Source organism: Medicago sativa, chromosome 5 (genome assembly GCF_051527215.1).
Source record: "Medicago sativa cultivar Bolivia chromosome 5, Bolivia_mono, whole genome shotgun sequence".
Classification (NCBI taxonomy): Eukaryota; Viridiplantae; Streptophyta; class Magnoliopsida; order Fabales; family Fabaceae; genus Medicago; species Medicago sativa.
The window spans coordinates 49492493-49513939 of record NC_140753.1 but is presented as its reverse complement, the minus strand read 5'-3'; the positions used below and the strand labels follow the sequence as shown (position 1 = coordinate 49513939).

The 21447-nt window shown below is 33.2% G+C and overlaps 1 protein-coding gene across 1 annotated transcript; it reads right to left on the bottom strand.

Moving 5' to 3' along the window:
* Window positions 1-3714: 3714 nt before the first annotated feature.
* Window positions 3715-6932, bottom strand: LOC146922673 (uncharacterized). The gene is made up of 3 exons (XM_085715479.1): window positions 6505-6932; window positions 4913-5670; window positions 3715-4476 (listed from the first exon to the last, which is right to left on the bottom strand). The coding sequence occupies exons 1-3, from the start codon at window positions 6790-6792 to the stop codon at window positions 4002-4004; spliced, it is 1521 nt and encodes a 506-aa protein (XP_085571605.1). The 5' UTR covers window positions 6793-6932; the 3' UTR covers window positions 3715-4001.
* Between the last annotated feature and the right edge of the window lie 14515 nt (window positions 6933-21447).

Sequence of the window (21447 nt, the reverse complement as noted above, 5' to 3'; positions counted from 1 at the left end):
AAAACGTTGAGTAAGACTTGACTGTCAAGTAATTTCAACAAATAAATAGAGGGGATTCAAAGTATCCTAACCGCCACTAACATTTTGCAATTAAAACAGAGAAATCTTGCCCTGTTGCAAACATATCAAATTACAACACCAATTTACCCTTTATCTTTTATTGTTTTATTTATTTTAATTGTTCCCAAGTAAGGAACACAAATTGCCTAGTTGGAAGGACAATCCCTATGAATACGATATGATACTTAACTTTATTACTTGGTATTCCGACTCAATCACTTAGAAAGTATAAAGGTTTTAGAGGTAGAGAGGTTAAGGATTAAAGGATTCTGGGGGAAATTTCTCCAACACCTAAAGTCTCCCGAATATGGATCCTAGCATAAATAACCATTGTGCCATAGTCTTGAATTAATGCTTTTTAGTAGTCCTCAATTAGTTTATATATCCATTTGGACACCATCTATAGTCATACATTAAGTATGTTTGTCGATGAATATAAGCGAAAAATAAATAAAGGGATCAGTAATGGTTACACCTTGAAAAATCAAAAAGGAAAAAAAAATGCATCTCTGCACAAAGTGCTCAAATTCAAAAGAAAGATAAGGGTCTTGGAATTTATCATAGCAAAAAGGTATAAAAATAAGGGTCTTGAAAAGTCAACACAAGACTTCGAAGTTGTAATTCGTACCACGCGAAAGCGTTCAATTATAAGGTTCGATTTCTGGCACCGCTTACGTTTGAGTAAGAGGTATCTTTAACTTAATTTTTTTTCCGTGAAGAAAATTATCTTGTTTTAATTATAAAAGTATTGTTTTGTGAGTATCAACGGTCGACGAAAACTACATTCCAGGCTCTCGTTATTATTATATTAAATTCATTATTTTAATTTTACGTGCGAAACAAATTGTTTTTGAGATTTGCCTTATATAAACAAAGAAACGATAAATAGCGGTACTTGTAAATTGGTCTATGTGAATTCGACAATCTATTATACTAAAACTGACGTAGTCGTGCACTCTCAGCCTATCAGCCAACTCTGCATGAGATGGGAATAAGGAATTCACGCCTTATATCTCGAAGAATCAAAGAAAAATATTAAGTCCAATTTTTTTTTTTTGTGGTGTCTGGGGTTCGAACCTCGACCTTGCATATATTATGCATTGTCTTTACCAACTAAGCTAAGCTCACGAGGACAAGTCCAAAAATGTTAATAACATATACAACACCTCTCGGAAATTGGCAAGTCAATTGGAACATTTGCTCAGCCAGGGACCATTGAACCAACGTTTATTAACATCAACTAATGCAATATTGCATGCTTTAAAATTGGTAGTCACCTGGAACAAAGGAAGGTTTGGAAAAGGTTTTAACGAGGCATTAATTCCCACGTGCATAATTATGCAGACAGTCATATATTATGCCCTCATATATTATGCCCCCATTGTCATTGTTAGCATTGTTGTTAAGATTGCGATATAAGTCACAATCTAGGATTTTACGACTTTACTTAACTTCAACAACTCAAATTCATAGCAGAAGCCTAAAACAGGCAAAATCTTAGCAAAATCGCATCAAAATTGCACAAAATCATGAAATCCGTTCATAATCACAGGATTTTCAAAGATTTTGAAAGATTGTCCAATTTTTTGATACGGGACAACTTTTGACCCGATTCATCAAATGACACGATTTGTACCCATGACCCGATTCTATAAATACCAAAAAGGCCAATTTTTTCATTCTTTCACTTCACACCACACTTCCTCATCACGGTTCATCTAGTTCAAAATGAACTAAACCTAACTATATTATCTCTTTCCTTCAACCTATCATCCTTTCCTTCAATCCATCATTGTTTCATGCATAATACATGCAAGGTCCGTGGTTTGAACCCCGGCCACCAAAAAAAAAAAAACATCATTGTTTCATCTTCAATCCATCATCCATATAGGTTTTGCCTAGGCTTCTCATCTTCTTGATTTATTATTGCATATAGGTTTCGCCTAGTATTTTGTTCTAGTCTTTGCCTTGAAACTTAATAACCACATACTCACTTATGAAGTATTTTGTGAGGCATCTAGGATTTGTCATTAAGTATTTTGTTTAGGTTGTTTATTAAGACTACAAAAAAATATCCGGCCTTTAAGTCATTTATGTATATGTATTTTGTAAATTTTGAACTTTGAGTCATTTATGACAATATGCAATTTATAATATATATTTTGCATTGTTTTTGTTTTAGTAGAATCCATTGATTTTGGTTGCGATTTTACGATTAACAATTTTTCAATCATATATCCTCTCAAAAAAAAAAAAAATTCAATCATAAATCGATTTTACAAAAGTCCTAGAGTAAATACCTTCGATTTTGATTGCGATTTTATGATTTACGATTTTGCAAAACAAAATTCCGATTTTGACAACCTTGTTTGTTAGAGCCAACTTCAAATTAAGCTACACTTTCTCAACCTCCAAAACACTCCCCAGCTACTCACCAAATTACTTCATATATAGTACACAGGTTATTGTTATAGCAACTGAGACCAAACCTTGTCTAATGGACTCCTGCCACCACCAAATTGTAAGTGCCACATTCATTTGATATTTACAAGAATTTACTGGAAAACCAAATTAATTGGGTAGGAACACACAAGCTCTAATTTGACAACATTAGTGTAAACATCTAGCAAATTTTGGTGACCAAAATAAAGGCAACTCTACATAGGTGCTGCATTATTCTGAACCATTGGCAAATCAAATATTTTTTAGCAAGTGAACAAACTTGTAAACTATGCCTATTGCAGCAAGTTTATAAAATCAAAACAGATAGAAGCTTAGGTAAGTAGAATTTCACATACAGAGCACATAAAAGTTGGTCCTTAACACTAACAGGATGCATCAGAGTCATGGTAGTGTAAGTTTATCAATCATAATAAAATTAATAGTTGGGAATGCAAAAACAATTGAATTTGGTTTCAACACGAACAAGACTAAGTGTTGCCAATTCTATGCTTTCTTGCAATTAACATTATTATATATTCCAGAAAAAGTAAATCTTCTCATTAGATTAATACTAAAAAACAGAAATTCACATTCCACAATGTTCATTAAGTTCAAACTCAAACAAATTAAGACACAACAAACTTCAAACACTAACACTAACACACTTACAGAGAAGCAACCAAACAACACTGGAGAGAAAGAAATGTGAAATAGTTGTGTTTCCATATGTAATGCATCAAAAGAAATCAGAGGTCCAGATCAAAATAATAAAAGCCAAAATTATACATACCTCAAAGAAGTCTCTTACAATTTCCTGTTATATAAAGGAATCTACAAATTAGTAAATAAAGAAAAAAGTGTATAAAAATGATTGGAATAGATATTTGCTGAAACTTACAGAAGTGTTGGGATTCTGGCAACAAAACTGAGATTGCGGCTGCAGAACTGCAATTTCAGGGTTGTGATTTGGAGAAGGAAATGCGACACTGGCGGCCAAAGACAAGTCGACGGTGGCTGACAAAGACCCATAGTTGTGACTAGATCAGAATTATCTAATTGATAGGCTATATTCAGATTCTACAATAAATCATTGCTGAAGTTCTTTACTTTTTTAGAAAACTGAATCAATTGACAGTGTTATATGCTCAGCCATCAGAAGAATCAAATCCTCCACCTGAGCGTTATGAAAGAACATTTATACTATACAAGAGATTTAAACAATCAGAATGTCAATTACATTAGCCAGACCATATAAATTTACATTGTCATCCTATGTATAACACTGTACACAATTGAATTACATACAACAAAAACTCCTCCCTCATAAGTGAAAGATAAAACTATGGAGGTGAAAGATAAAAACTATGGTTTATACTGTTTGTTCTATTACAATTCATGTTTGGTTGATGCCAAAATTGATCAAAATGTCATTCTAAAAAATTCTCCACCGCTAAGCAAACATGAAATTTTTCTCTCTTCTCTATAAACTTTTGAATTAACTAATCAGCTAAGTTGGAGAATGTCAACTGTCTGTAGAGCAATATATTTTCTTCATCATCAAGATCAGCACCATCACCATCATAATCTCCAATAGACAATTCCTCGGACTTATCTACGACTAACCCATCTGATTCAATATGCTGCATCTCCGATTCTATTAAAGCCTCCATCCTAGCTCTTTCTCTGTCTCTCGGATAGGTCTTATAAAGAAATGAATAGATTAAACAGCATAGAGCCATTGGAATTCCTATTGCTGTGTAAAGAGACTTTGCCAATGATGAAGCATTCTCTCTGTCTGTTAAAATCTCTTGAGATGCACTAGATCCTTTGGGAATAGGCTTATACCCGTAAACATGCTGAGACAAAATTCCCACTGCAGGAGGAGCAAAAGATGATAGTATAGACTCAAAAGACCGATCTAATGCATACACACTTGTCCGGGATCTCTCTGGAACTATCTCTGCAAAAATTGGACTAATGCCCACAAAGTTTAACCAATTAAATTATGCACAAACATATAAACTTGAAGAAGCTCTATTACAACCACATAGCTGTATGCTTCATTTCTTCCATATGTACACACATAATTGGTTGTATAATGCCACAAAGTAAACAAAAATACTCAAAAAATCTGTGAAAACCAAACAATTATGTAATCATTGAAAAACTTAATTGATAAACAAAATTCAACATGTGTTTCATAATGAGTGACCACCAATGTATTGCAACAAGCATTGATCAATATATATTCTCAATTATTAATCTTCTAAAAAAACTTGGAAGTTGCAAAAAGTATTTGAAAAATGTTCATGGCAAGTTGGAAACTACTAAACGAATTTAGGATAATGAATTGGGATTGGGAAAGTGATCAAGCAAACAGATCAAAAACAGATTACGTAGAAATACATACTTATTTGTAGCAGGACCATTCCAAGATATAAAGAGCCCCAAAATGACAAGCATCAAACCATGTGACAATGCTGTAGATGGATCATCTGGTAAACCCAGCAAAAGAATCGCTGCCAAGGGGATCGCGGATCCGGAGCTTATCTGTGCAAGAATTATCCTCCCTGAATTTGGAAGATGCCTTGAAAGGATATCTCCCATCTTACCACCAAACAAACCGCCAACAGAACTTGCAACCACAAACAAAGCTATGAGGAAAGCAGTTTTTGCATGTGAAAAGCCAGTCAGCTCTAACCACATCGGCGCAAACGACAAAGCCGACCAAGGAAAGGAGCCAGTAACACCCTGTGCAACAATTATCTGGAAAGACGAAATCCTAGTAACCGATTTGGCTTCCTGAAACAAATCTCTTACTCCAGACCAAAATGTTTCCTTTGGAACTTGGTTGCTATCTTTTGCAAGCGTGCCCTTATCTTCGAAATGTGGATCTTTGGCAAAGATGTAAACTAAAGTGCCAACTATAATGCTTATTAATCCAACAATATGAAATGAAATTCTCCAACCAGCGATACCAAAGACTGTTATTGGAGCTATCAACACTGAGAAGAGGCCACCAACAACTGAACCGAGATTTCCAGTTAGTTGAAGCCATCCAAAAGCCATGCCACGATTGTTATCATCAGTAGAGTCTGCAACTAAGGACTGAATTGCAGGAGTTACAAGCGCAAGACCAATCCCATTTAATCCTCGCGAAACTGCTACCTAAAATACAATTGACTTCAAAATTCAAACTGAATTCAATCAGTTGTATAACAAACAAGATAATCACCAATTTAATCCCTGAAATTGTAAGATGTCAACTGAATCCCTAAATTATTAACATTTCAAAATAGTAGCTAAATTGGAACTATTCAACCATACAACAACCAAATTTTATCCCACTAAGTGAGGTCGGATACATGAATCAAACGACGCCATAGTGTTTATCAAAAACAATATTTTTATCCAACTTATTAATCTCTAGACCCATCCTTCGATAGTTTCTCTTATAGTTTTTTTAGGTCTTTCTCTACCACCTGTGATTTGAGTCCCCTCCATCTGATCAACTCTCCTTACTACAGAATCGACAGGTCTTCTCTCTACATGCCCAAACCACCTAAGTCTAGTTTCTACCATCTTTTCTACTATAGGTGCTACCCCAACTTTCTCTCTCTTTAATGTTGCCTTTTTCTCAACCATACTACTGAGAAAGTAGACAACCATTTTGGTACTTCATTGTGTGAGGCAGTGTCACAATAGTCTCGGAATCTATCAAACCTACAAAAACAAACCCAAGTGCATCTCATGCTATTCACTTTGGTTTTTCAAATCCGTCTTTCGTAAGTTAATTTGGTCGTGTCTTGCATCGATTGTTCTAATCCATTAAATTACTAACAAAAGATAAGCTTTTATGTGGACTTGAAATTAAGAATCGAAAATAGAATTTATGCAATATATGAAGAAAGGAAAACCATAGAAGGAAAAGAAACTCAATCTACCATAGAGTCAATCCCTTTGGAGAAGGATAGAAGGGAAAGAAACAATTTTATGCATTACCTGAAAGAAAGTGGAGGAGAAGGCAACAAGAAAAGTAGCAGCAGCCCAAAGAAAAGCACCAAGAGCAATAACATGAGCACGATTATGACGCGTGGCGAGGTACGCGGCAATTGGGTAACAAGAAGCTTGAACAATGGATCGAAAGAGAGTAAGTGAACCGAGTCCTGTAGGGTCAGTATGAAGAGCAGCACCAACTTCTTTGTATACACCGGGGAGTAATGACTCGTCTGCTTTTTCCATTATTCCAGCTAGGTTCACCAAAATAAGTGTTAATGTTTCTGATTTCATCTCATATGGTCGAAACTTGAAATGAACGTCTATGTTGTTTTATTTTTGGTTGATGGAATGGGATCTTGATGGTTTAGGAATCTTGATGGGTTGAGAAATTGGGAGTTTGGGACTTTGACTAGGAGTTAAATGTTGAAGTTGAATTGTCTTTTGTCAAAATGGATTGTTTTGAGAGACATGGGGATGCCAGCGAGGCAGTTTTTGTGAGTACGCGTAAGATGCATAGGATTGTGCTTTATAATATTCGGTTGGTGTGTAAGGGTAGTGTGAAACAGAACAACGAAGAGATGAGTTTGAAGATCTAATTCAATTCAAGCCAATTCAACTTGTTCAATTTTTTTTTTCCATGGTTAGGACCGAATGATTATTGATTGGTTAGATTATACCTAATTTATAAAGAATTCAAATTTAACTCCACCAATTTGAATTTTTTATTTGCAATTAATTTTTGGGTTTTGTTAACCAATGCTCTAAAGACAATGGTTAAGGATTCCATTAAAAGAAACTTTGTCTTGAAAATACAAGTCTTTACCTTTTTCTTAGCAATAATTACACCACTTTCGAAGCAAATTTACTTATTTTAGTACTTTAATCAATGCCCTAAGGGCAATCCCTAAAGGCAATGGTTAGCATTCTCCTTAATTTTTATTGGTAATTATTAATGGTTGAGTCTTGACTCTTGAGTTTTTGGTAATTTTTAATGGTTGAGTCTTGACTCTTGAGTTTGAATGATAAAAAAAAAAAACTGTTTTTTATGGCAATGACGAAGTTAGAGCACATATGTTGTGTAAGATTACACGCAGAACCGTAATTTAAATAACTTGCTTATCTAACAAGCTAACCAATTAACAAATTAATTCAACAATTAGCTTAACCAATCAAAGCTTAACATATCCTCCCCCAAACTAAACTTATCACAAATGAGTTTAACAATTTTAATTTGCACATTATAAGCTTGTCTCTCAGTTTTAATTTGCACATTATAGCCGTTATATTTACCAATTGATCTTGCGACGAACAATACACAGGTTTAAAGGCTCCTTCCTAAGTTAAGTCACGCAGAAAATGAACCTAAAATCTACGTGTTTATTCATTCCATGCATAATAAGGTTTTTCATTTTTGGACAACTTTATATGAAACGTTATCACAATGAATGGTGGTGATGTTAGCCCGGTTGGGCTTTGACTTTCGTAAACCAAATAACAACAGTCTAGTTCGGTTTCAGTTAGTTACGCGCGCAATCTCAAAGAAAACTCACTTAAATATGTTTCTCACTCAACAATGACAGATTCAAGCAACAATATGCAGCCAACAATTTTACAATTCCAAGATTTGATAGTTTCTACGATCACTTGGCAAAGTTGATGTGTTTCGCTCCAAATAATATTTGAGTTTAATCGAGAATGATAGCAAATTGAAGAATTTGATGGCCATGAACTATCTATTTCAAGCAATTTATTGATCAAATTTTTTAAACAGTTCTTGTTCGTGATACTGCTAAAGATATGGGATTCCATGCGTCAAACATATCAGGGTTTTGAAGGTGAGAAAAACACAAGAATGATATAGTTGTTGACTTTTTCAAAACTTTTTCTAAATGTTTATAAAAACAGTTCAAAGCCTGAAACATAAGAGAGTCATTTTGAGAGTCTGAAGCAGATTTAAGTGCACTGGATTAAAATCAAACACAAATAGAGATAATGGAGAAGAAGAGGACACAAATTGCAATTATACTAGTTCCTCCCACGAACCGAGAGTAGTCTAGTCCATTTGCACTTCCAAGGGATTTTACTATAATCTCACAGATTACGAATTGCTCAGGCACACAAGCACGAGACTCCATTTGCTCAATCACACAAGAAAGATACTTGTATTTTTGAATCACACAAGAAAGATACTTCTACAATCTAACCTAATCAAATAAAATATTGTTGATTTTTACACTTTATACAATCAGAGGTGTGATACAATAAAGTTTATACGGACTCTGAGACTTAAGAAATTCTAAAATATGAAAGTTCATATGGACTCTGAGTCTATTACCTTTTTATAAAAAGATCAAATGTTCTATTTAAAATCCTTAGCATAAACTAGCCTTTTTTACATGTCAATAAGCTAGGCCAGACTTATAAAAAGGTCAGACCAAATTTAAAATAAAGTATTTGACAAGCTAGTAGATCAAGCTTAAGCTTTAGTTTTTTAAACTAAGTCTGACATATTTAAGCAAAGCTCAGCCTAGCTATTCCAGCCCCTAGTAACAACCATATGACAAGCAACAAGGACTAGCTAGCTTTTTGAATTAGATGACACATTCAGAGATCAGTCTAGCTAGGTTATGATTCAAATGTTTGTGATGGGGAATGAAAACTTGAAAGTTGGAGGAATGATTCAAGTCTTCACTAATGTGTAGTATCTTCTTGGCCTAAAGAATAAATTGTTGAGCATAGGTCAACTTCAACAAAAAGGCCTTACAATCATCTTCAAGAATGATTCTTGCAAGGTTTTCCACGAAGAAAAACTTTGACGATGTCAACTCAAATGTCATATAATTGTGTGTTTGTGATTGTAGCTCCATTCATGGTTCCTTGTTGGTTTCATGCGTCGAAGGAAAACAATGTTCATCTTAGGCATACCATATATGGGTCTTCTTATGTTAAGTGAATTTGAATTCAACTGGATTAATTGACTATAACAAGGGCTAACATCAAAGACAAGTGATTCCAAATAAGAGCTCACATAGATCAACAAACAAGATGGAATTAGTACAGTCACATATTTTTGGCCCTATCAATCCTGAGTCGAATGGCAGTAAAATGTATTTCATCACTTTCATTGGTGATTTTAATAGAAAGACTTGGATTTATAAATGTATTTCATCACTTTCATTGGTGATTTTAATAGAAAGACTTGGATTTATTTTTGAAGAGAAAAACCATAAGCATTTGAAGTATTTTTAAAGTATAAAAAAGTTCATGCTGAAAAGGAATAAGGTTGTAAAATATTATGCTTAAGAACTGATAGAGGAGGAAAATATACTTCTACTTTTTTTAATGAGTTTTGAGATTTTCATGGGATTAGGATACATCTCATTACTACTTATATGAGAAATTCTAATATGGTCACATGACCAAATAAAAAGTGTTTGGTCACCCACACATAAAGAAATATATTTTTAATAGTAAAGAGGAAATTGATAAAAAAAAATGATTGAATATTTTAAGGACCATCTTTTTATGTTTGTGTGTCCAAACATTATTGATTTGGTCTTGTGACCATGGAAGAACATCTCCCACTTATACTCCTCAACAAAATGGAGTATCTGAAAGGAATAATAGAACTAGGGGTGGATAAGACCCGCTGAACCACAACAAACTGCCCAACCCGTCTTTTTTTTTTCCGGGTGGGTTTAAATGGGTGAAATGAGCCAACAACCTAAAATAACAAGTTGATGCGGGTTGAATTGGGCGGGTCCGGGACAGCAAATCCAGCCCAACGGTGACCGAACCCACCCGAATAGCAATATATTTATATATTTTTAATTGATATCATTATTATTTTGAGAGGATAAACATATTCTCTTACTTTATTCCTCACACCACTCTATCTCTCTCTAAGAAATTCCACAATTTTCTCTCATTCTTCTCTCTAGAACATCTAAGTCTTTCTCCTCATCTTCCCTTTCAATCTTCTTTCCTCCCGCCTCTTTCAATCTTACCTATCAATATTGTGCCTCTTTCATTACACAACCTTTGATTCTTTCTTTTTCTATTCCTTCTCACAGCTCAGTTTTAAATATTTGTTATTCTTATTTCAAAAGTTTTTTTTTATTGATACAAATCTACAAATTTATTTCCTAAATTTTGTACAGATCTGACGCTAATACTGGAGTACATGATAAACAAAAATAGGCTTAATTGCAGTTTTAGCCCCCCTAACTTTCCCAAAGTTGCGATTTTGACCCCATAAGAAAAAAAACAAAAAAACCGCCCCCTAAGTTTTGCAAAAGTAGCAGTTTTGGCCCCCAAGGCAAAAAAAAAAAAAAAAAAGACACGTGGCACCTCACTTAGGGTGCCACGTCAGCGTAAACCGAGTCAAAATTGGCCTTGGGGGCCAAAACTGCCACAGTTGCAAAACATAGGGGGCGGTTTTGTAGTTTTTTTTTCTTAGGGGGCTAAAACTGCAATTAAGACATAGAGATAATAATAATTTAATGATAAACAGATCAGATGATGATGATAAACTTTTGTCTTAGAATTTTTATAGTTGTTTGACATTAAACATGTGTGAATCCTCCCGAAAACACCCGCAACCCGCACGTCCCGTGACCAGTCTAATCTGTATACGAATCTAGGCAGAAAAGAGTCACTATACAACAACCGCGATTTGGGACGGATCGGGACTTTGGACCCGAACCCGCCCGCTATATCCACCCCTAAATAGAACAATGATGAACATTGTTAAGTGCATATGAAAATAACGTCTCCAAGAAATTTCGTCAAAAGTAGTAAATTGGTTAGTTTATTTCTTAGATAGATGCCCTACATTTCTAGTAAGAGATATGTCAACAAAGAAAGCTTGATGTGGAGTGAAACTTTCAGTGCATCACTTTAAATTTTTTAGATGTGTAGCTTACGCTCATGTGCTTTACAATTTAATTAAAAAATATTGATGATATGAATATAGCTTGCATTCACTTAGGCATGAGTGAAGAGTGAAAAAAACATACAAATTGTAAAATCCAATCAAGAGATAAGAATAAAGTAGACAAGCTATTGTTGATGGAGAAACTGACAAGTTAAACAAGGTAATCTGCAATGCAATTAACGACAGTGAAGATGAAAAAGAGTTTAGAATAAATATTAAAATGCAACCAGACTTTGATACCAATTGTTAGAGAAAGATCATAATGTTTTAAAGTGAAGTTTTTGGAGAATGATATTATGTTTTTTTTTTAAGATGCTAAACTAACCTACTGAAATTGACACCAGGAAGAATCAAACATGAGACCTTGAGAGAAGCACACTCAAAGATCTCAAGTCAACACCACTAAACCAACCCTACTTGGTTATGATCTTATGATTCTTATTATCTTTGTGTTCAGATCCGCAAAATAATGATGAAAGGCAAGGTATACCAAGAAGTAATTTTCAGCTTGATGATAGGGTCAAACTGCAAGTGCACGGCCTATCGAAGTAATAGTAGTAAGTAGAGTATCGTTCCGCTAGGGAGTTGTTCAATCTAATTAACTTTTAGAAAATGATTAGAGGAGAAAGAAATAAGAAGTTTGAGAGTGCAGTTGTTTGAAAGTAAATAACAATAATAATAAAGAGCCTTGGGATCATTGGTTTGTCATAATAACGAATCTTTTCACAAGCAAGCCTTAAACTTTATAATTCTATGTTAATCTTAATTTCTAAGGACAAGTTTCTCTTTAGCATATCACAGCTTCTCTCGAATTCAGTGAGTGTATCCCTCCAACAACCACACCTATTCTCATGGGTGATTGCCTTTGGGACCCTTGAAGATCGAAACATTATGTGTCCCAAGGTTTGCTAGACTATTCTCATGTTTCGCAAACCTTGTCTAAATTCACTTGTTCGGATATCAAAGCTCCACGTTCGCTTTATGAATTGATATCTGTGATGATGAATTAACCATTATCAAACCCTCCGCGTTCGCTTCCACAGTTTGATAATAATTAATTCATGTTAAAACGGTGAATTTAGATTAGGAATTAAGGTAACATATAATTAGGGTTTAATGCTTGGCTTGATCCGGATTACGTCATTAGACTTATCCAACAATCCCAAGACAAAGAAGTCTACTCACTCATGTTCATCGTAGACATGGGGGAATAAGAGAGAATGCAATAAAGTAAATTGCGAGAAAAGAAAGTAAAAGGAAATAAAGACTTTATTGAAATAATACTTAAAATATTCAAAGTAAAGGTGAATGTTTATGGTGGAGAGCTACTCTATTTATGAAGGAAAATCGAATAGAAGAATGGAGTAGAAGCAGCGGAAAAATTTTCGATTTTCATTCCTTGGATCATTACGAAATTCAAACATGAATCAGTGATTCGATTGTTACCTTGAACTGTGGAATCTGAAAGCTGGAACTGGAAACTGGAATCTCGATCACAGCCAAGCAAGCAGCAAGCAGCAAAGCCTCTAGCAAGTCCACACGAACAGTGCTCCTCCAAAACTCGGTGCTAGCCAATGAATTGGAAGTGCAGAGAAGAAAGGGGTTGCTTCAAAACGTGTAACCAAAAACTTCAGCACCAGAGTTCTATTTATAGAACTTCTAGTGTGCTCTACAAGTCATAAGTCACTATTGGGCTTTAGTAAGCCCAACAACGAGTTTAGTAATTTTGCTAACTAATTAGCGTTATTTACTAAACGCACCCCTTATATAAGTCATACTTATATATTTCTCTTTTGACTGTTCTTTGTGTGTGACCCTATAGGTTCTAGTCACGTTGGCAATAATATTAAATCTAATATTTAATATTATAAACAATGAGCGGTATCTAGCAACACATCATTGCTACCCAAGTGACAAGAATGTCAAGTGATCTGACGAAACCTTTCCATGATAATACTCATGTGTACACTTACTCCTTTGTCTCGATATCTTTATTGATCCCAAGGCATAGATATTGTCACCCTTGTATAGATCAATGTTTATATTCCTTGATTCCGAAATATACTGAATAACGAATAAGTCCAATATCTTATATTGACTTAGTTCGGCATGGCCATGCAATTTTACAGTCATATTTCATCAAGAGGCCTAAAGATATATCTCCTGTTTATGAGGAGGGACAAATCCCATCTAGGACACTCATGTCCCTCAGCATGATTCATCAAGTACCCATCAACCAACGTTATGGTTATCCTTTTACAGACAACGTTAGAATGGCAACAAAGCACTTGAGTCCACATCTAGGGATCATAGTGGTTTCAGGTCTAAGAGCGATATACATTATTATCATTGTGAGAATATCTTATGACATTTTCATAACATACTATGTAGTATTCTCACGGTGGGTCAATCCAGTATAAATATTACTCCTAATATTTATACCTATGTATAGACTTAATATCTCAATATCAATGACCCATGAGATGCGGTCATCAGTCTACATACATAATAGTCTTTATGCTTTATTATTATCCCAATTCATATTAAAGCTTGACTATGGATATGTTTAAGAATAGCGTTCTTTACGTAATGTAATCTCATGATTAAGTCACACTTAATATTCCATTACATGAACTATCTATTCTAGGGACTTTATTATTTTGGAACATAACAAAATCAATAAAGAAATGCCTTATTATTATATATATTCACAATATATATTTATATCAATATCATGATACAAAGCCAAACCCAATCAATATTGATTGGATATTAGGGCTTACTCCAACAATCTCCCACTAGCACTAAAAGCCAATCAAATATTAACTCAATATATATTGATCAAGTGTTAGCATCAAGCACACCCTGGGCATGATACTATTCTAGTAGATTAGGAACTCTTTCCTATGTTGGTAGGTTACACTTCTTTCAATTTCCACTTTCGATCTTCCATCGAAAAGAAATTGAAGTGTCAAAGTATACATTTGGATTATTGGTGAGCTCAAGTATTCATTGCTCGCAAGATTAAACCAATTTCACCTCAGACGGGATCAATGGAATCCGCAACGCAAGAGACACATGGTTTCGCTCAGTTATGAGCGAAACAATCCAAATCATATATATTTGACATCTGTAATAGAACAACAACTATCTGAAGCTTGTACTTTTACAAACTTCATAGGTTATATCCTAGCATATACTGTACACTGATATGAAAGTCAACAGCATTGTAACTCATTTACAACGTTTCTTTCATCCGTGTTCAAGAAACAATCCAATATCCTTTAAGACATCAAGGATATTCTTGAAGGTATTCTAGTGTCGAACACTATAATCAATTTTGGTACATATTAGAAATAATTTTCTAACCATGTCTTACATGTGTAGATGAATTGTTTTGGTGACTAATATGTCATCTACATACTCCACCAAACTAATATAAATGCTCCCACTAATTTACTTGTGTGCACAAGATTTCTTTATTAATCATAGTTTTCATAAAAATTCATTAATAAAATAAACAATTCAACTTCGAGAAGTTTTCTCTAATTCATAAATGAATTTGATAATACATCTACCTTTCTAGTATCCTTTGGATTAACGAAATCCTACATATGTCAAATACATATATAAGGTTATTCCAATTAAGGAATACAACCTCGTTATCCATCTTCTAGAACATGTATTATACAACAACGGGAATTTGGGATCGATAGATTTAAGCATTACAATGATGTAATAGTTTCGTCATGATTTGCATCACGAGTTGCAAGAAACCTTCGACAATCAATCACATCTTAAATGTATTCATAATACCATTCATGTCAGCTTTCTACAAGAAAACTCACATTCATCTCATGAGTCATACTCATTTGGATGATTTAACCAATATCCATATATGGTTTGTGTACATGGATTCTTTATAAGATCCCATGGCATTTAGCCATTTCTCAAAGTTCAGGCCATTTACGACCTTCTAGTAAGTTTGGGGCTCATCTACCATGAAAATCATAACACCTTGTTGAGCCATGACAAAATCATGTTACTCATTGTAGTGATATGACATATCAAACTCATCTAGATCTTGTGCTACTCGAACTAGTGATTTAACAACAACCCTTTGTTGAATTAGTTCATGTTCCATTCTTAAATATACATATATTTTGTGGTACTTGACTTAATTCAAGTTCTACAACACTCCCACTGGCTCCTGCAGAGACATACTCCTTTAATAGGAATACTCCAGATCTAGAGACAAACGACTATTGTCATGAAAGGTGATGTATAATCAGTATCCCTTAGTTTCCTTAGGGTACCTCCACAAATGTACATTCATTTAATTTGTAGTTTAGTTTATCTAATAAACCATATAACCTCAAATTATCATAAAGTCAAAAACTAGGTACTCTTACCTCCATATCTAATATGGTGTCTTTATGATTACTCTATTGGAACTTGTAGTGGGTGAAGAATAACTGTAATTTATTTTAACATCAAGAGTCAATGAGTTATAACCAAACTATTTTAGATCGATTCATGTCAAACATGAAGCGATATAAATAATAATTATACTCATTAATCAAGCATTTACCATCACGACTTACTCATATGGTCTTTATACTTTTCAAACCTATTTCTTTTACTTCATTGTTAAACTCTTTGAACAATTTCAAAGATTTCTTGAATTGTGTCAAATACACTTTTCTCATATACTATTAATTAGTAATGTTAGATGAAGTAAGAGAAATAAAATATCCAGCAAATATGTTTAGTGCTCCATATACATCTCATATGTATATCAACTCAAATAGATTATGTGTCCTTTTCACCTTTACCGGTATATTAATATATTTCGAAAGGTGGAACTCACATCCTTCAAATGATATAAAACCAAATGAGTCCAATAGTCCATATCCATGGATTTTGGAAATGTGAATCACACTTGTTTGTACTAAACAGTGATGCCAATGATATACAAAAGGTTCAAATCTCATTTGATCCTTTTCTCATATGTTATAGACTAGCTTATCAAGATCATGAAACTCAAATCCATTACTTGATCAGCACATTGTATAGAAAACATTATTAGGACAATAGGACAATATTTGTCTATCATTCAACTACATAATCCTTCTCTTATCAATACAAGATTTATGATTTAATGTTTCTATTTTATATGGAATTTAATAACAATTATTTGGTTCCATATCAAGTTAAGTTTAAGTCCAAGCATAAGCTCTTATAGTCAATGAAACAATTTGTTCCATTCCAGACGTAGGTGAACTTCACTTATAGTTAATGTTCTGCTTCTTTAAAACTCTCTATATTTCAACAAATATGAGATTAATCATCAAGTATCATATACTTATGATGAAGAAGTAGAAATTTAACTTTCTATAACTATATGGGTAAATAAGAAGTCTTACTTCTTTCTTATATTTTGACCCTTTCAAAACTACGAGCAATTTTTGTTTTTCAACTTTTGAAATAATTGCTTCCCCTTTTTGCAACCATGTTTAACCTTTCAAAGGTAGAAAAAACAGAATTTGAATTTTATTCTTATCCATGTACATCTACTTGATAGGCTTAAACTATTCATCTTATAACATTGAGGTTGAATGATCATATCATTCTCCATCGTCGTTACCACTATGAGATATCCTATATCTACTCATTTGACCCAATGCTTCTGATAAGCGTTGTTTTTCAAATATAGACATAGAAAGTTGCTAGGAAATAACTGCTCGAGAATATACAGTTTTTCTCATTCTTAAGAAAAATTCTTAAATTTTGTACCAATTCAGAAACTCTTTTCTGAAGTTCTTCATAAGAACTTTTAACAGTATAATAAAATTTATATGCTAAAGAAATTCTAAATACAGAAAATAAATAAAATAAATGTATCATGATTTAAAACATATTTAAATAGGTCTTTAATTAAATACGCTCCCACTATTTTACTCAAATCAAATGACCTCCAAAACACTTGATTCGGAAAATCCCGTTGGAAGATTTTCTAGTGGGTTGAAATCCATATTTCACCTTGCTTTAAGTCAACGGGGGCTGTACTCAAAACTCAGTTATTTAGGTAGGAACTCCTTCCAATTGTATCTCATACAACTTTCAAATCATTTGAGTGAATAACTCCTTACTCTAATCTATCATATAGATGTTCCCAAACATTGCTTCTAAATTTATTTTAATCTTATTAAAATTAATTTAGTTAAGTTAAACCCAAAAGAATAACACTTGGGTAAATTGGATTACCGCACCGCAACTTACTAGTATAGAAAGTGCACCTCGCGGAGGCGAAACCTACACATTTCGATATTAGTCTTGAAGGGTGTTAAACTTTTGGAAAGCATTAAACTTAATATTTTGAATTGAAGGATTTTTATTAAGTTTGATCTCACCTCACCACGGCTTATATATCATATATATTCGCACTCCAATCATAACATGCATAACGATTATACAATAATAAAAGTGACATGATTATGGCCATCCTAACGCTATGACTCTCTCAAGCCAATGAGAGAATCTAAACTAATCCTAGAAACGACCTTGCTTCTCCAAGCTTGACCTCCAGGACTATCCTAACGTCATGAGCCCTATTACTTCTTTGCATTCTATTTACATTACATATGAAAGAAACTCGTTTTACATACGAGGGAGTGGATGAGAAGAGAATGTACAATAGAGATATAAGAGAGAGGCACGACACGCAGGCCGTATTTTAATATCCAAAAGAAATAAAATAAAAGGACTAGGGCCATAATCATTCACATGATAATAATAACAAACACACTTTTATTATTATTAATTATACCTTATAATTAAATAAATTAAATTAAAATTTGACATATGATCACACTACGCAGATTAGCTGGGGGTTTAATTGAGTACCAAAATATATTATATTGAGTACAAAAATATATTATATTAAGTACAAAAATATCTCATATTATGTACCAAAATATATTTTATTGAGTACCAAAATATATTATATTATGTACCAAAATATATTTCAGATCAAGTACTAAAATATATTAGATTGCATACCAAAATATCTCAGATTGTGTTCCAAAATATTCTAGATTGCGTATTTTGCATCAACACTTGACACGTTTATGAACACCCAAATCGTTTCGGCAAATATTATGATCAAATCCAAAAGATCATATATGATATTGAAACTCTTTCAAATCATGATTCTTTTAAATTATAAACAAATCAAGTTAAAGTCATGCAAATCGATTAAATAATTTCAAAAGATCATATATGACATTGAAACTATTTCAGATCATGATTTTTTAAATTAACTATCAATTTAGGATCGTTTATTACCTTTCAAACAACTTTTGAAAAACAATCCAAAAGGTAGAACTTTTTATTTACTTAATTATATTAATATTGACACTCAATAATTATTATAATTAAATCTGCTTTATGTAGGCAATCAATTTGTTTCCAAAACAAATTACAGGGCTAAAATTAAGCAAATATTTTATTACCAAATTCAAAAATCATATCTGATATTGAAACTCTTTCAAAATCATGATCTTTTAAATTTACTACCTTTCTCCAATTAAATAAATTAATTAAACATAAATATTTTCAAGGATTGTTTGTTTAGCATGAACAACCGGATCTATGATGCTTCACCAGATTCGGATATTGAAGCTCACTCTCACGAATTGTTCAAATTCACAACAATCTCTTTGAAAACAATTGATCGAATGATACAACCATAATAATACAACGCTTGTATAGTTAGGTATCCTAATACAACAATCAAACATCAATAGTTTTAACAATTGTTTGTTCAGTATGGACAACCGGATCTTTGATGCTTCACCAGAATCGGTATTCGAAGCTCAATCTCACGAGTTGACTACAAATTCACAATCAATTATATAAAACCTATTGAACGAATGATATCATCAATATATCACATATAATGATGTTGTATTAAAATCATATATCACATATATGATATTGATCAATCAATTTTAATTAATATTTAAATTTAAATAATAAAATATTAACACTTAATATTCTATTTTATTAACGGATTTGCATTCCAAATTAATTCCTTATAGAATATCAAAATATTAGCAAATCAAATATTTGCGAAAATATTATTATCTCTTAAAACAATTTTAAAAGATAATCTAATTTGATTTGTTTCCAATCATGTTCCCGTCGATATGTATAATCGATATGTCGATACTTCACCAGAAACGGTTTCCGAAACATCAAACAAATCGAAAAGCCATGCACAGAAAACATGATACGATACCAATTTTAATTCTCTTTATTATTTAATTCCGATTCAAAATGTTTAATCATATTAAAACATAAAGCAGTAACAAAGCAATCCGATTCATGGTTTCGTAATTGGCTCTGATACCACTGAAGGAAAATCGAATAGAAGAATGGAGTAGAAGCAGCGGAAAAATTTTCGATTTTCATTCCTTGGATCATTACGAAATTCAAACATGAATCAGTGATTCGATTGTTACCTTGAACTGTGGAATCTGAAAGCTGGAACTGGAAACTGGAATCTCGATCACAGCCAAGCAAGCAGCAAGCAGCAAAGCCTCTAGCAAGTCCACACGAACAGTGCTCCTCCAAAACTCGGTGCTAGCCAATGAATTGGAAGTGCAGAGAAGAAAGGGGTTGCTTCAAAACGTGTAACCAAAAACTTCAGCACCAGAGTTCTATTTATAGAACTTCTAGTGTGCTCTACAAGTCATAAGTCACTATTGGGCTTTAGTAAGCCCAACAACGAGTTTAGTAATTTTGCTAACTAATTAGCGTTATTTACTAAACGCACCCCTTATATAAGTCATACTTATATATTTCTCTTTTGACTGTTCTTTGTGTGTGACCCTATAGGTTCTAGTCACGTTGGCAATAATATTAAATCTAATATTTAATATTATAAACAATGAGCGGTATCTAGCAACACATCATTGCTACCCAAGTGACAAGAATGTCAAGTGATCTGACGAAACCTTTCCATGATAATACTCATGTGTACACTTACTCCTTTGTCTCGATATCTTTATTGATCCCAAGGCATAGATATTGTCACCCTTGTATAGATCAATGTTTATATTCCTTGATTCCGAAATATACTGAATAACGAATAAGTCCAATATCTTATATTGACTTAGTTCGGCATGGCCATGCAATTTTACAGTCATATTTCATCAAGAGGCCTAAAGATATATCTCCTGTTTATGAGGAGGGACAAATCCCATCTAGGACACTCATGTCCCTCAGCATGATTCATCAAGTATCCATCAACCAACGTTATGGTTATCCTTTTACAGACAACGTTAGAATGGCAACAAAGCACTTGAGTCCACATCTAGGGATCATAGTGGTTTCAGGTCTAAGAGCGATATACATTATTATCATTGTGAGAATATCTTATGACATTTTCATAACATACTATGTAGTATTCTCACGGTGGGTCAATCCAGTATAAATATTACTCCTAATATTTATACCTATGTATAGACTTAATATCTCAATATCAATGACCCATGAGATGCGGTCATCAGTCTACATACATAATAGTCTTTATGCTTTATTATTATCCCAATTCATATTAAAGCTTGACTATGGATATGTTTAAGAATAGCGTTCTTTACGTAATGTAATCTCATGATTAAGTCACACTTAATATTCCATTACATGAACTATCTATTCTAGGGACTTTATTATTTTGGAACATAACAAAATCAATAAAGAAATGCCTTATTATTATATATATTCACAATATATATTTATATCAATATCATGATACAAAGCCAAACCCAATCAATATTGATTGGATATTAGGGCTTACTCCAACAATCTCCCACTAGCACTAAAAGCCAATCAAATATTAACTCAATATATATTGATCAAGTGTTAGCATCAAGCACACCCTGGGCATGATACTATTCTAGTAGATTAGGAACTCTTTCCTATGTTGGTAGGTTACACTTCTTTCA

Coding starts and splice junctions, on each gene's coding strand:
- LOC146922673 (XM_085715479.1), bottom strand. CDS start 6,792: ATGAAATCAGAAACATTAACACTTATTTTGGTGAACCTAGCTGGAATA. Junction 5,671..6,504: donor TCTCCTCCACTTTCTTTCAG/GTAATGCATAAA, acceptor ATTGTATTTTAG/GTAGCAGTTTCGCGAGGATT. Junction 4,477..4,912: donor AATGGTCCTGCTACAAATAA/GTATGTATTTCT, acceptor TGTGGGCATTAG/TCCAATTTTTGCAGAGATAG.